General features: G+C 40.6%; 2 protein-coding genes across 14 annotated transcripts in view; both read left to right on the forward strand.

Moving 5' to 3' along the window:
* The window catches only part of AXDND1 (axonemal dynein light chain domain containing 1), a 134798-nt gene extending 128065 nt beyond the window's left edge, over positions 1–6733 (forward strand). For 4 of the 7 annotated variants that reach the window (XR_012475611.1, XR_012475612.1, XR_012475613.1 and 1 more), the window contains one exon: positions 5727–6733. The gene's annotated coding sequence lies outside the window, so the exon portion shown is untranslated. The remainder of the gene's footprint in view (positions 1–5726) is intronic. The other 3 variants (XR_012475608.1, XR_012475610.1, XR_012475615.1) reach the window with 1 other exon arrangement.
* Positions 6734–10199: 3466 nt separating this feature from the next.
* Positions 10200–15661, forward strand: part of TDRD5 (tudor domain containing 5) — a 54328-nt gene continuing 48866 nt past the window's right edge. For 6 of the 7 annotated variants that reach the window (XR_012475618.1, XM_074222153.1, XM_074222151.1 and 3 more), the window contains exons 1-2: positions 10200–10254; positions 10452–10693. Coding sequence is in view for 6 of the 7 variants with exons in the window: in XM_074222153.1 (XP_074078254.1) it covers positions 10462–10693 (232 nt within the window). In the remaining variant the exon portion in view is untranslated. Of the gene's footprint in view, positions 10255–10291; positions 10694–15661 lie in introns of those variants that run through there. The other variant, XM_074222152.1, reaches the window with a different exon arrangement.

The following is a 15661-nucleotide window of genomic DNA, read 5'->3' on the forward strand; positions in this document are numbered from 1 at the left end:
TGATGAATGTTATAGTTAAGAGGAGGAAGCTTCAACAAAAACAGGCTTCATTATTAGATCAGCTGGATGTGAAATGGGACAGCTGGCATTTAATAAATTTTTCTTGAACTCTCAGGTCATTGAGCCTTCATCTCAAATACCAAAATTTTTATGAGGTCAACCTCATATTTCAAACTGGCTGAAACCTAAAAGAGAGGCAGTATGTTAGAGGGGAAGAAAACCCACAGGTTTGAATTCTGCCTTCTACATTCACAATCTGGGTGATGACTGACGAATGTCTAAGCCTCATTTTCCTCATCTATAAAGTGGGAAAAGTAATGACATTGTAAGACTGTTGTGAAGATCAAATAAAATGATGTTTGAAAATGTTTTGTAAGTCTTCAGAACCTATGTGACATCCCCTCTGAGGCCACCCCCTCAACTAGTCACTCATACTAATGAGTTGGAGTCCTAAGAAGGTATAGTTGGCTATTACTCCCCTTCACACTTACAGGCAACCTTGAAGGGTTATGGCTTCCAGCAGCATTATAGCTGCTGACTGTTCACTAGTGTAGGAGATCATTATCAATCAGAATTAGTTAAACTCAGTTAGCTTTTATAGAAGGAATACACTGAGGAGGCTGGTACAAAATATTCCCCTAAAACAGATGTGCCCTTTCCTCTAATACACATGAGTCTGCAAAGGAGAGAGGGCTCAAATTCCAAATACACTGCTAGTGAACTCCACTTGGACAGAACCCACAGAATAGATGAATTCCTGACTCTGACATTCTTTTTCTCCCTTCATAGGGATCTCATGAAATTCTGCAAAGGAATAGCTCTCTATGGGTGGGTCATCTGTTACCGGTGGGCAATGCAGGTTGCTTGGCTCTTTGCCACTTAACTGATACAGGCTAGGTCACTCTACTGCTACCTTGAAGTCTCTCTTTGGACCTTGGACTATCCAGGGCTAAACAGATTGCAAGAGGCTTAAATGCCAAACAGAGAAGTTTCTATCTTATCCTAGAGTCAATAGTGAGCCACAGGGGGAGTGAAGGAACTGCTTCAGGCCAGCAGTTCTCAAACTTTGATCTCCATGCTAAGTCTATCAAAGTTGATCATTGTACAATGTTACGGTTAAAGTGCACAATGTTCTCTTGGTTCTGCTTACGTCACTCAGCATCAGTTCATATAAGTCTTTCCAGGCTTTTTCTGAAACCTGCCTATTTATTGTTTCTTATAGAGCAATAATATTCCATTGTATATGTATTCCACATATGCAAATGTTCAGCCGTCTCCAGTTGATGGGTATCTTTTCTTAAAACTCTTTTCTCAAAATTTTTTTCACTTGTAAAATGTAGTTATTTCATAAAGACTATTTTAATATATGTCTTTATTGCTCTTTTTAAATAAATATTTTTAAATTTATGAGTTCTAATTTATGATATGGTAAATATTGATAAATATAACCCACATAAACAAAATTTCCTTCGATCCTCAATAGTTTTTGGTAAAGTTATGAGATCAAAGTTTGAGAACTACATAGGAAACAATGAATAGGGCAGGTTTCAGAAAAAACCTGGAAAGACTTATATGAACTGATGCTGAGTGAGTAAATAGAATCAGGAGAACACTGTACACTTTTTTAAAATTTATTTTTATTAAAGATATTATTTGAGTTTTACAATTTTCCCCCTAATCTTACTTCCCTCCCCCCACCCCACCCCCACCCCCACAGAAAGCAATCTGTCAGTCTTTACTTTGTTTCCATGTTGTACCTTGATCCAAATTGGGTGTGATGAGAGAGAAATAATATCCTTAAAGAAGAGACAAGAAGTCTAAGAGGTACAAGATCAGACAATAAGATAACTGTTTTTTTTTTTCTAAATTAAAGGGAACTTTGTTCAAACTCCACAGCTCCTTATCTGGATACAGATGATACTCTCCTTTGCAGACAGCCCAAAATTGTTCCCGATTGTTGCACTGATGGAACGAGCGAGTCCATTAAGGTTGACCATCACTCCCATGTTGCTGTTAGGGTGTACAGTGTTTTTCTGGTTCTGCTCATCTCACTCAGCATCAGTTCAGGCAAATCCCTCCAGGCTTCCCTAAAATCTCATCCCTCCTCGTTTCTAATAGAACAATAAACACTTTGTACACTTTAACAGTAACATTATGCAATGGTCAACTTTGATAGACAGCATTATAGTGATAAAGACAATTCTGAAAGATCTGTGAAGGAAAAGAGTTATTAGGTATATAATGTCTTAGTATTATTGTGAAAAAAGTTTTCATCTTGCAGACTCACTGAGTCTTAAGTTCTTCCAGGTATCTTAGGATCACACTGATAAAGAGGTCACTGCAGTAGTCTAAGGGAAAGATGATGAAGGCCTGTACTAAGGTAGTGGACATTTGGGTAGAGAGTAGTAGATAGATATGGGAGATGCTTTGGAAGCAGAATTGACAAGAGTTGACAATACAATATGAGAGGTTGGAATCCTTTCTTTGCTACTTAACTGCTTTGTAGTTTTGGTCAAGTCCCTTTTCTGAGCTTGTTTCTATGCCTGAAAATAGAGATAATAAATGTTGTTGGACAAAGAATCATGAAATCACCTGGGATGAGGGAGAATCCTCAGGGAAACAGATGCCTATCTCCTAAACCCCAGTATACTAAATAGTTCAACTTAAAAAGGTTCCAAATTCAGAGGGCTCTTCGATGATAATAAGATTAATGAGTGAGTCCTTCACAAGGTAGTTAATGAAGAATAATGTTTGTCCTTTGTTTTCAAATTAGACCATGACATCAGGGAAATAATATCGTGACAAACACATGAATTGGATTTGAGTGACGGGTTGTGTTAAATCACCAGACTCATTTTCTCCTCTAGAGCCATCTGGGTCTAGTAGTCAGATATGAATCAGGGCAACTAGAGATGGCCCTAGATTCAAGACAATCAGGGTTAAGCAATTTGCCCAAGGTCACATAATAAGTGTCAAGGGTCTGAGGCAGGATTCGAACTCCTGTACTCCTGTCTCCAAACTGGTACTCCATCCACCCAGCTGCCCCCCAATTAATGGGAAAAAATATAGCTGAAGACAAATTCATTAGCATGAAATTTCTAGAGTTTTAATAATTCTCAATTGCTTTCCCCTCCACCAATCTCTTGTTGACATCTGAAGTAGCCCTGTGATTCTCTCCTGTTGCATTTAGACATCTTTAGACAACCTCTTTCTTGGTATCTCCCAGGCAGGGGAGATTCTCTCAGTAGGGTAACCACTAATCTCCACTTCTGGCTTTCCATTCCCTTAGCCTGTTGTGGCCTGAGGCATTCTTATTGTCCATGTGGCTGCTGAAATTCTAACCATCTGACTTTTGGAGTTAAAATAGAGTAAGGCAGGGGCCAGAGAAGGTAGGAAAAGGTTTATAGGTTAAAATGACAAGTAGTGTGACAAAAAAGGCATAAGGCAGGGAAACAATACAAAGAGAAATATTCCCTTCCCCTTCTAGCCCCCTTATATCTAGCCTGACCATAATGCAATATTTTTGAACAGTAAAAATGACAAATATGGAAAATTAATAGACTTTTATGCAAATTGTAAGCAGAAGCAAGTGAGCAATATAAACAATAACTTTAACAATATAAATTAAATGAACAAGAGAACCTAATATGCAGTGACTACAACAAAGCAAATGAAATACTAAGTGAACAATAAATTCAGTGACTATGATGATATAAATAAATGGTCACAGAAAGAAATTGATCTCCGCTTAATGGGGAGAGAAAAATTAAACTATGAAGGTTATTTTTTTAAATTGACCTTTTTTCCTTTTTTCTGTTTTTTCAAGGCAGTGGGATTAAGTGGCTTGCCCAAGACCACACAGCTAGGTAATTATTAAGTGTCTGAGGTCGGATTTGAGCTCAGATACTCCTGACTCCAGGGATGGTGCTCTATCCATTGTGACACCTAGCCACCCCTGAAGATTATTTAAAAAATTTTTTTTTCCAATGAAAGATTTTATTTTGTTTTACAAATTTATCCCTATTCTTACCTCAATCCCCCCCCCCCCCAGAAGGCAGGTTAATAGTCTTTACTTTTTTTGCATGGTATGGATTGATCTAAGTTGAATGTGATCAGAGAGAAATCATATCCTTAAGGAAGAAAGATAAAGTATAAGAGATAGCAAAATTATATAATAAGATAATGATTTTTTAAAAATTGAAGGTAATAGTCTTTGGTCTTTGTTCAAAGTCCACAATTCTTTCTCTGGATACAGATGGTATTCTCCATCACAGACAGCCCCAAATTGTCCCTGATTGTTGCACTGATGGAATGAGCAAGTCCATCAAAGGTGATCATCATCCCATGTTGCTGTTAGGGTCTATAAATGTTTTTCTGATTCTGCTCAGCATCAGTTCATGCAAATCTGAAGATTATTTTTTTTTTAAATTACTTTTGAAGGTTTTTGAAGGAATGGACCCTTAGGCAAGGAACACACCATAGATTGTCAATCGAGGTTTCTATATCAAAAATTTAAGCTTAATTGCTTTTGTTAAAGTGAAGATTCAATCTGTAGTGGATTGGGAAATAACTGATGTGAAGATAAAAGCTATCAATAAAGGGATATTTTCAAATGAAATAATGAATGCATAATGATGTCAAATATTGTGATTATTTAGCTTTATTTCTATATCATCTAGGATAGTACCTAATATGCACAGTCACTTAATAACATTATTTTTAACTAAATTGAGCTGAAATTAATAATGCATGAGAAAGCCCTTTGTAGCTAGTAATACTGTACAGAAGTATGTAAAATATCCTCATCTGGAGTTTTAGCAGGAAGTTTAGTGTCTTCAGAGCCAGCTGATTCTTTGTTAAACATGAGATATTGCTTCCATCCTATTTAGTCCAATCTAACAAGCTTTTAATTAATTCTCTAATAAATTTACCTCAGCACTGAGTGAGGTGCTAGGGTTACAAAGACAAACACAAAGAAATCCCTGTCTTTAAGGAGTTTTCATTTTCCTGGGTGAAGGAAAGTGACATCTAACTAGAACAGTGACTGATCATGTAACAGGATTCTAAGGATTCTAAGCCTGTCAACTGACTGCCAACAGGGCAGGTCACCATCAGCTGGTTATTCTTGTTTTCCTTTACAGTCAGCATACCCATTCAATGTTTATCACCAGAGACTGGTTGGAGTTATAATTTATCTCTTTTTTTTTAAAAAAAAAAGTACTTCAAATTTTGAAGGGAAAATAAAATTAACAATTATGGCCAACTAGGAGAGATTTGAAGCCTTAGTCTTCCTTAGCAGGACTTGGAAAGAAAGAAAACAGAAAAGATAACATTCCCCCAAACATTGGAAAGGCTCAGTGCTGAGTTGGCCCTTTTGGCTTCTTGACAATATATCTAATTCCACTGTTAGGTAAATATGTGAAAGGAGTGTAAAAAAAAAAAAAGTTTTGTTTGCTCTTAGATTCCTGCCTAATTGGAATTGTGAGTTACTCTCTTGTGGGAAATATTGCACACACACACACATTTTTGAACTCCTAGCTTTATGCTTAATTTTACTTCTTATTAATTTGACATCTTTAGAAAATAAGTAAATTGGAGAATGGATAGAACAATTTAAATATTAATGTTTACATAATGCAAAATTAAGAAACTTCTCTCATCTTTGTAGATCCTTTCTTTTTGCTGTTCAGGATACATAATTAAGTCTTGGCTTTTAATTTCAATAGGTACTGGGACTTTCTGGAACTGCACCAGCCTCAAGTAATACTGGGACTCACTGAATTCCAGAACAGAAGTGACACTGAAGAGTCCAGCTCCCTCAATTTTACAGATTAGGAATTTGAAGACAAGCAATGCTCATCAGCTTGCCCAAAATCTCTCTCTCCTGTACAGGTTATAGGAGCAGAGATATCATTTGAATTTAAGGTCCACTAACTCCAAGGCCCAAAAACCAGCTGGACTAATTCTACTACAAATTCAAATGATCTAATCTGAAACTGGATTCTTTCTACTCCTGGATAATCCTCATATTAAACATTGTTTTCCTATCAGACTGTACACAGTGGCTATGCCAACTTTCTCCATGATCTCAAAGCTCTCCCCTAGACCCAGACCCATATCCCTTTTGCTCCCAGTGAGTGGAATATTCCCAATAAAACCTTCTTAGGGTTAATATTCCTAGTGAAGTCCTCTCAGGGTTAAGAAATATTAAGACAAGAATGAATTATTATTCTTAGACCACTCCTAGAAAGACCTTGAATTCCCAAAAGAACGTATGAGCCACCTGCTTTATGACAAGACTATTTTTACTAACTAGGAAGTCAGTAAACTATTCCAAGAAAGACCTTGCATTCTTAGACATTTCTTCATTTAGAAAAGGATAGAAGGTCATTAAAATCTTTATTTGATATTCTCACTGTTTGGATGGTGAGGTAATATTTTATGAAAACACATCATTCTTTTCTTTGTTACTGGGTAGATTTTCCTCAAATAAGATTGTACCTCCAGAGACCCATTTTTTTTTTTTATGTTTTTGCAAGGCAAATGGGGTTAAGTGGCTTGCCCAAGGCCACACAGCTAGGTAATTATTAAATGTCTGAGACTGGATTTGAACTCCTGACTCCAAGGCTGGTGCTTTAGCCACTGCGCCACCTAGCCGCCCGACCTAGCCACTTGTTAAAGGAAAAGGTAGTTAAGGAGGGGAGACCTGCATTAGGACCTATACAATCTTGTTGGTTTAAATCTTGGTTGCAGCTCTTTGATTATGAATGTGTCTTTCTCTCAAGAAAAGCAAATAAAAACTTTCTTTTGCTTAGACTAGTCTCTGAAAATTTTCTTTAGTGTATTTTTATCACACATGCCAGCCAGGTCCATTTTACTGTTATTGAAGCTAATATAAGCTTTATCTTCCAAACTTCTTTTTTCACCCATCTTCCCCTTTTCAGAAATCCCAGAGGTGGTGGTGGCTCCCCTTGCCAAGGTTACCCCCCACCATTTGTGCCTTTGATCCTCCCTCCTCCCTAGGAAGTTTGTTCCATAGGTCAGATCCTTTCTCATCTTTAGTTCCTTTCAGTCTACTGCTTCCTTCCCAATGATATTTATACATGCTCAGGTTTCTCTTATTTTACAAAAATCTTCATGACCAACACTGCCTTACACTTATAGTTATCTTTTTCCCTATTACATTCCTTGAAAAGGTAGTCTATACTCATGATCTATTGATTCACTCCTCAGCTTTTTATAATTTATAATATGTAAAAGTCATTTCTCTACTGACATGGCTTTCTCAAAGGTCACAAATGATCTCTCAATGATGAAATCAAATGATTTTTTTCTCATTCCTCATGTTCTTGTAGCATTTGACATTATTAAAACTATAGAATTATGCCCAAAGAATTATAAAACTATTTATACCCCGAGACCCAGCAAGACCACTATTAGGTCTGTTTTCCAAGGTGATTAGGGAAAAAGGAAAAGAACTTTTATGTTTTGAAATATTTATAGCAGCAAAGAATTGGATGAGGGGATGCTCATCAACTGAGGAATGATAGAACAAGTTGTCATATCTAATTGTGATGAAACATTACTGTATTATTGCTATAATAAATGATGAACTGGTTGATTTGAGAAAAACATGAAAAGACTAACAGAATCAAGAGAATGTTATATAAAGTAACATTCAAAGAACAATTTTGAACTAAGTAATTCTGAGTATTAAATATACTGAAATTAACTAAAAAGGACCGATAAAAGAAGATGCCATCCCCCTCCATCTTCTCTAGGGCAGGGAGGGAGGGAAAAAAATGTACGGGCAGAGAATAAAAGAAAACTTGGAAGCAGAGTAAAACAGGGTAGTTTTGAAAATGATGTATTTATCACATAGTTTTTCAATAGAACAGTGGAAATGGAAAAAATACTATAGACTTCTAGGCTTCTGTGACTTTTCTACAGATCTTCAGCTTTGTCCCACAAGGTTTACTTCTTCTCTTCGAGACTACCAATAAACTAGTTGCTAAATTTGGCAACTAAAGTTCTTCCTAATTTGGTCCCAATCTGCCTTTCTGACTATATTGTGTAGTAGTCTCCTGCCCTAGTTGGAGGTTTAGCTAGGTGGAGCTCACTATTCCACTTCCCACCTTCCCTATGCCAGGAATAGCCTTCCTTCTTTACTTCTACCTCCCAGACTCTCATTTTTTCTTAAAATTCTGTTGAAGTACCACCTTATATAATCTTTAGAGATATTTTAGCAGAAAGAAAGGGCTGGAGAAGGGGGGGGAAGAGGAGTCCACTTCATGTAAAAATAGGCAGGCATGTAGATGGGAAGCAAGTTTGGCAAATAGTCCACTGTGTTTGCAATCAAATGTACTTGTTGGAGAATAATATATGAAAAGGCTAGAAAGATAACTTGGAATTGGATTGTGGAAGGCTAAAATTTTGTTTTATTCAGTATACTTAAGGGGGGGGGCTATTTTTAAAAGTAGATCAGAGAGGGCTAAAAAATGATGCATTTTCTTTGACCCAACAGATCTGCATCCCTAAGATCAAAGAAAAAGGACCTTTATGTTTAAAAATATTTATAGCAGCTTTTTGTTATAGCAAAGAATTGGAAATTGAGGGCTGCCCATCAATTGGGAAATGGCTGAATAAACTGTGGTGCATGATTCTGATGGAGTACTACCGAGGTAGAGGAAATGAGGAGGATGGTCTCAGAAAATGTCAGTCTCTGTGTGAACTGATGTGAAGAGATCATTGTCCACAATAACATTATTCACCATAACAGCAAAGTTGATCACTACAATGCTCCAAAACAATTCCAAAGGACTTGTCATCAAAAAAGTGCTATTTCCAGAGAGTGAGCTGAAGAACTCTGGGTACAAACTGAAATATAATTTTCTGATTTTTTTTCTTGCCTTTGAAAAAATAGCTAATATGGAACTATGACTTGTGTGATTTTAAAAGTATAATTGGTTTCATATTAACTTCTCACTGGGTGAAGGTGGAGGAAGAAGGGAAGTGAGAACTCCCAATTTCATATGTGTGTGTGTGTGTGTGTGTGTGTTTTGGTTTTTGCAAGGCAGTGGGGTTAAGTGGCTTGCCCAAGGTCATTAAGTGTCTGAGGCTGCATTTGAACTCAGGTCCTTCTGAGAATTCCCAATTTTAAAAGGATGCTAAAAATAAATTGAAAAAGGTAAGTCAGAGTTGAACATTTGGAAATGATCTGCAAATTCAAAATGATAGTTTTTGTTCATTTCAGAAATATTTGTTATGTACCTACTAAGATCATAGATTTAATGTAGGAAGGGAACCAAAAGCCCAATCCCATCAACAGTTGTCTTCAAAAATAAATGTAAATTTCCCCATTGTTTTTTTAATAACAAATATAAATGTGGCCTAGTTGTATCGAGTCACAAAATGGCATCAACTTCCTGGAATGGGGGGAAGAAGTCTGCAAGTTAGCGATGAGGCCCAGCTCCCTACTCTGAATAGAATTCCTCCCTTAAATAGACCGTGCCAGGGGCGGCCCTGCTTGGAGGGGGCTACGGGCAATGCCGCAGGACGCCAGCCCCCCATCTGGCTTTGTATGCCTTTGCTTCACTTCCATCACTTTCTCTCCACCCTCACTTGGGGTGCGCCAGCCATGGCTGTTGTCAAGCTAAGAGGACAACAAGCTGCCCGCTGAGCTGGCCTCAGGAAAGCAGCTGTGGCTGGCTCCAGGCCCTGGCCGGGCGCTGGCCCGGCGCGTCCTGGCCCTGCCCGTCCTGGCCCGGCGCGTCCTGGCCCTGCCCGTCCTGGCCCTGCCCGTTCCTGGCCCTGCCCGCCCTGGCCCTGCCCGCCCTGGCCCTGGGGACGCCCCAGCTTCCTCCGGGTCAGTGCCGAGCGTCGGCCCGGTTCTGCCACGGGGCGGGCGGCGGAGCCGGCCCGGAGTCCGAGGCTCGGGGCGGGCGGGGCCGGGCGGGGCCGGCGCACGTGACCAGCCGCCCCGCTCCCGGGCCCGGCCTCGGCCTCGCGGCCCCAACCGCCCGGGCCGGGCCGCCGCCTCGCGCAGCCTCCGTCGGGGCCGCGTCCCGCGTCGGGGGCGTCGGGCGGGCGGCGCCGCTGCGCAGGCGCGAGGCCCCTCCTTCACAGCTGGCCGCGCGGGGCGGAGCGCAAGCGGCGGGAGGCGGCGGCGGCGGCGGCGGCGGCGGCGGCGGCGGCGGCGGCGGCGGGCGAGGCCAGGCCAGGCCCGGGAGCGGGGCCCGCGGCGCGGCCCGGCGGGTGAGTGTCGGGGGCGACCTTCCCGCCGCGCCGGCCCCTCGCCGGCCCCGGACTCGCCCCGGCCCGGCCCCGCGGCCTCGGCCCGGGCGGACGTTGGGCCGGAGCCCGGACGTTGGGGGCGGCGAACGTTGCGGGGCGCGGGGGGCGGGGCGGGCCCGGGGCCTCGCCGAGCCGCTGACCCGCGCCGCTCCCCGCAGCCCCGCCGCCATGTCGGAGCAGGAGCGCATCCAGGAGTGCCTGCGCAAGGAGGTGCGCTCGCTGCTCATCTCCACCAAGGACGGGCTGACGGCGCAGCAGCTGGAGCGGGAGTACCTGGCCATGGTGGGCAGCCACCTGCCGCTGCGGGCCCTGGGCTACCGCTCCACCATGGAGCTGGTGCTGGACATGCCGGACGTGGTGAGCGTGTGCCCCTGCGGCGACGGCTCCGTCATCCTCAGAGGTAGGCCGGGCCGCGGGGCCGGGGGCGCCCGCCGGGGGCATTCACATAATAGGCCTGTGGGGCCGAAGCAATCCCCGGAAAACACTGAAGAAAGCAGGATTGGGGGGCGCCGGTGCACCTCACACCTGAATGATGACCTGGCCGCGTGGCCCGGGCAAGCCACTTCACTTGCAAAAGCCTAAAAAAAAAAATAGAATGCACCAACACTGCGTTAATGTCTCCTATTTCCCGCATCCCCTTCAACATTTTGTCATTTGCTTTTCTGTCATACGAAGCAATCCAGTAGCAATGAGGTGAGACTTGTGCGTGGCTTGAATTTGCATTTCTCCTATCCATAGTGAGTTGGGGGCAGCTCGGTGCCGGCCCTGGAGTCAGGAGGACCCGAGTCCAAATGTGACCTCAGACACGCAACGATGGCCTCTTGCACAAGTCACCTAGCCCCATTACCTTCAATTTAAAAAAAAAGGGGGATATAGGAACGATGTTCTGAAACCAAAAAATATTGTTTAGCTAGTGACTTAGAAATTTATTTTCATATGGCTATAGATAGCTTTGATTATCTCATCTAAAAATGGTTCATATCTTTTGATCATGTATAAATTAGGAAATGGCTCTTATTTTTGTAAGTTTACTCCGTTCTGTATGTTTGACAAATAAGACTAAATTTGCTTTGAAATTTTTTTTCAGTTACTATTGCTATTTCCTTCCATCCTAGTCTCCCCCCTTCTATTCTTTCTCACCTTTGACCCTTCTCAAAACGTTTTGCTTCTGACTCCCCTCCTTCCTTCCTCCTTTTATCACCCATCCCCTTCCTTTTATTTCCTTTCCCTCCTGCTTTCCTGTAGGGTAAGATTTCTCTACCCATTTGAGTGTGTTTGTTACCCCTTCTTTGAGCCAACTTTGATGAGAGAAAGGTTGACTCACTCTACTTTGCTGCCCCCCCCTCACCTTCTTGCTTTTTAAAGCTTGTCTCTTTTACACGAAATTATTAACCCTTTATTTTAAAATGCATTTTATTTTAAAAAATAACTTCTTTCATGTTCAAATCATACCTATGCCCTCTATATATACATCTTCTAATTGCCTTAACAATGAGAAAGTTCTTACAAGTTACCGGTATCTTCTTTTCCATGTAGCAATCTAAACAATTTTACCTTATCATTTCCCTTTTTTGTTTACCTTGTAAGTGCTTCTTTTGAGTCTTGTATTTGAAAAATATATTTTCTGTGCACCTTTGGTTCTTTTCATCAGTAAAATTTGAGTTTCCTTTTTCATCTTATTTCCTATTTCATCAAATGCTTATTTTTTTTCCCCCTGAAAAGAGTATGTTCAATTTTGCTGTGTAGTTGATTCTTGACTTCAGGCAAGCTATTTTGCCTTCATTTTCTAAGCCCTCAAATTCCATAATGAAGAAGCTGCTAAATCTTTTGTTATCCTGACTGTGGCTCCATGAAATTGACTTTTTTCCCCTGACATTTACAATAGTTTCTCCTTGACCTGAGAGCCTTATAATATTCCTGGGAATTTTAATTTTGTGGCTCTCTTTCAGGAGATGAACAATGGATTTCTTCAATTTCTATTCATCCCTGGTACTAGACTATCAAGGCAGCTTTCCTGATAATTTTTTGAAAGATGTTGTCTGGGGTCTTTTTTGATCATAGTTTTTTAATTCAATAATTTTTAAATTATCTTTCCTGGATCTATTTTCCAGGTCTTTTTAATTTTTTCAATGACATATTTCACATTTTCTTCTGTTTTTTTCATTCTTTTAGTTTTTTTAGGTTGTTTCTTGATATCTCATAAACTTGTATTTGCTCAGTTCTTCAATGAGTTTTTGTACCTCCTTCATTTGGCCAATTCTACATTTTAAGGAGTTTTTTTCTTCAGTGATTTTTTTTTTATGCCTCTTTTACTAGCTTCCTTGTCACTTTCTATAGTCAGATTTTTTTTCTGTTTGCTCATTTTCCCAGCCTGTTCTTGACTTTTAACTTTTTTTTTTGCAAGATAATGGGATTGTGTGACTTGCCCAAGGTCATATAGCTAAGTCATTGTCTGACTATAGAAAGTTACTACAGTGACAAGGAAGATCAGTAAACACTCAGAAGTAGATAACAAAGTCAAAATTCCTACAATGAAAGCCTCCAGGAAAAATATGAATTGGACTCAGACCATTGAAGAGCTCAAAAAAAATTCTGGAAATCAAGTGAGAGGGGTAGAAGAAAAATTAGGAAGAGAAATGAGAGTGTTGTAAGAAAATCATAAAAAAATGCGTCAATAGCTTGGTCAGGAGACATAAAAAAAAGTGTTGAATAAAATAACACCTTAGAGACCAAATAGTAAAAGGCACAACAATTCACCAAAGTAATAAAAACTCCTTAAAATGTAAAATTGGCCAAATGAAAAAGGAGGTACAAAAACTCACTGAAGAAAATAATTCCTTAAAAATTAGAATTGAGGGGCTGCTAGGTGGCACAGTGAATAGAGCAACGGTCCTGGAGTCCGGAGTACCTGAGTTCAAATCCTGCCTCAGGCACTTAATAATTATTTAGCTGTGTGGCCTTGGGCAAGCCACTTTAACCCCATTTGCCTTGCAAAAACCTAAAAAAAAAAAAATTACAATTGAGCAAATGGAATGACTTTGAGAAATCCAGAAACAACCAAACAAAAGTGATTGACTCCTGGGCTCACTGTACTGTGGCACCTAGTTGCCCCCCACTTTGGCCTTTTTTTTTTTTTTTTTTTTTTTTTTTTTTTTGGTTTTTACAAGGCAGTAGGGTTAAGTGGCTTGCCTATGGTCACACAGCCAGGTACTTATTAAGTATCTGAGGTTGAATTTGAACTCAGATCCTTCTGACTCCAGGGCCGGTGCTCTATCTACTGTGCCACCTAGCTGCCTCTGCCCCCCACTTCTAACTCTTAAAAGTAAGACTGCTTCCAGGGTGAAGGGCACACTATGCCAAACTTCAGGAGTTGTGTGCAGCTATATTTCTGTAAATATTTTTGAGATATTTCTAGGGAACTGAAGGTTTCAGTTCTCCCATGGTAGTATGCTCTAAGGAGTAGTGTGTTTACTATTCTCCTGGACTATGTTCTGTTCTGTGAGTGACCACAAGCATTCTTTTCCTTCTAACTGGGAGGAGGGTCTTCACTCCTCTGAGACTGTAAGCTCCAGTGTCCTTAGTGCTCTTATTTACCCTGGGACTGTGACCCAAGCCCAGTTAAGGTCCAAGCAACAGAGTCCTGCCTTAGTTCTAGAGACCCCTGTAATCTCCTGACCAGTTATTTGACCTCCTTGCCATCTGCGGACTGAGAGCTTCAGAAGCAGATGGCTGATTTATTGACTCCCAAGGCCCATTCTTGGTTTGCTGGGGCCTGGTCTGTGTCAGCACACCTGCGATGGACTGGACTCACTCTCACCCAAGTGCCTCAGACCTTTCCTTCCGACCTTCTCTGTGTCTTTGGCTTCTGTGGACTGAGATGTCTAGAAACTCCATGGCTGCTACAGATTCAGTTGCTCTCGAAGCTTGCTCTTGGTTTGCTGTGGTCAATTCTGTCTCTTCAGTATTTTTGATACTGTGAGGGTACCAGTAGAGGGCATGAGCTATCCATTGGTTATCCCTTATTCAGGCAATCCAGATAATTGTTGTCATCCTCTTTTGTAATTCTGTATTTGTAAAGTGTTGTACCCTACCTAAAACCCTCCTTGTGCCTCTCCACTGCCCTCAATTTTGGTTCTCCAGAGACTTTGGTATTCTGTCATTTGTAGCCATAAAACTTCATCAGAAGAATATTGACATCAAAAAGATCAGCCTTTGTTTCCGAGCAAACTTGGTGTCTTTAAAAATAGAACATCATCTCCCAAGGCAATCCAGTTCATTTCTCTTGTTCAATTTTGGATGTAACTCATTGTACATTTGTATATGTAGTAACTGACCAAGATAAAATGTATTGATAGACATGATATGTTGATTGTCCTTATAGTTGATATAATATGGATAAGGAACATTCTTTTTTTTTTTTAAATTTTTTTGTTTTGTTTTGTTTTTTAGGTTTTTGCAAGGCAAATGGGGTTAAGTGGCTTCCCAAAAGCCACACAGCTAGGTAATTTTTAAGTGTCTGAGATGGGATTTGAACCCAGGTACTCCTGACTCCAGGGCCGGTGCTTTATCCACTGCACCACCTAGCCGCCCCATAAGGAACATTCTTTAGTCACTTCTTGTTTCCTGTGTGACTGGTTAGATTAATTTCCATTGATAGCTTTTAGTTTTGCATCACTTACATTTCCCACTTTCAACCTGCCTTCTCTCAACCTGCCAAAAACCTTTACCTGATGGAAATGCTCAAAGATCCACGTAATTTTTCATAAATTTTAAATAATTTTAACATGGATGGCAGGAACCTTTTCGGTGAAAATTATTTAAGTCAGTATTTTGTTTTACCAAAAATGTCTTTTAGTCAGTAAGCTGTTAGGCATATATGGAATCTTAGATTTTCTATTTGTTGTTACTCAGTTGTTTTTCAGTCCTCTCCCACTCTTTCTGACCCAGTTTAGGGTTTCCTTGACAAAGATACTAGAGTGGTTTACCATTTCTTTCTCCAACTCATTTTATAGGTTTACAGGTAAATGGGTTTAAATGATTTGCCAAGGTCACACAACTCTACTAAGAGTCTGAAGCCAAATTTGAACTCTGTCCTGACTCAGGCCCAAGGACTCTGTCTAGTGTTCCACCTTGATGCCCAGCTATACATAATCTCAGTTGGTGAGAGTAATGAGGTGGTCAGCTGATGAATGCTGAAGTTTGATATTGATGCTTGTGTAGATTATTATCATAATTTTATAGTGGAAGTAGATGTGTTGTTTGGTAGTTATTGCTGTTTTTTGTCTTATTTTTTGGTAGTTACAAGATTTTTTCCCCCCTTGCCTTTGTTACCTTGCCTTTCTTATATTCCTTGAAAATAGGTACTGCA

This window comes from Macrotis lagotis, chromosome 2 (genome assembly GCF_037893015.1).
Source record: "Macrotis lagotis isolate mMagLag1 chromosome 2, bilby.v1.9.chrom.fasta, whole genome shotgun sequence".
NCBI classification, from domain to species: Eukaryota; Metazoa; Chordata; class Mammalia; order Peramelemorphia; family Peramelidae; genus Macrotis; species Macrotis lagotis.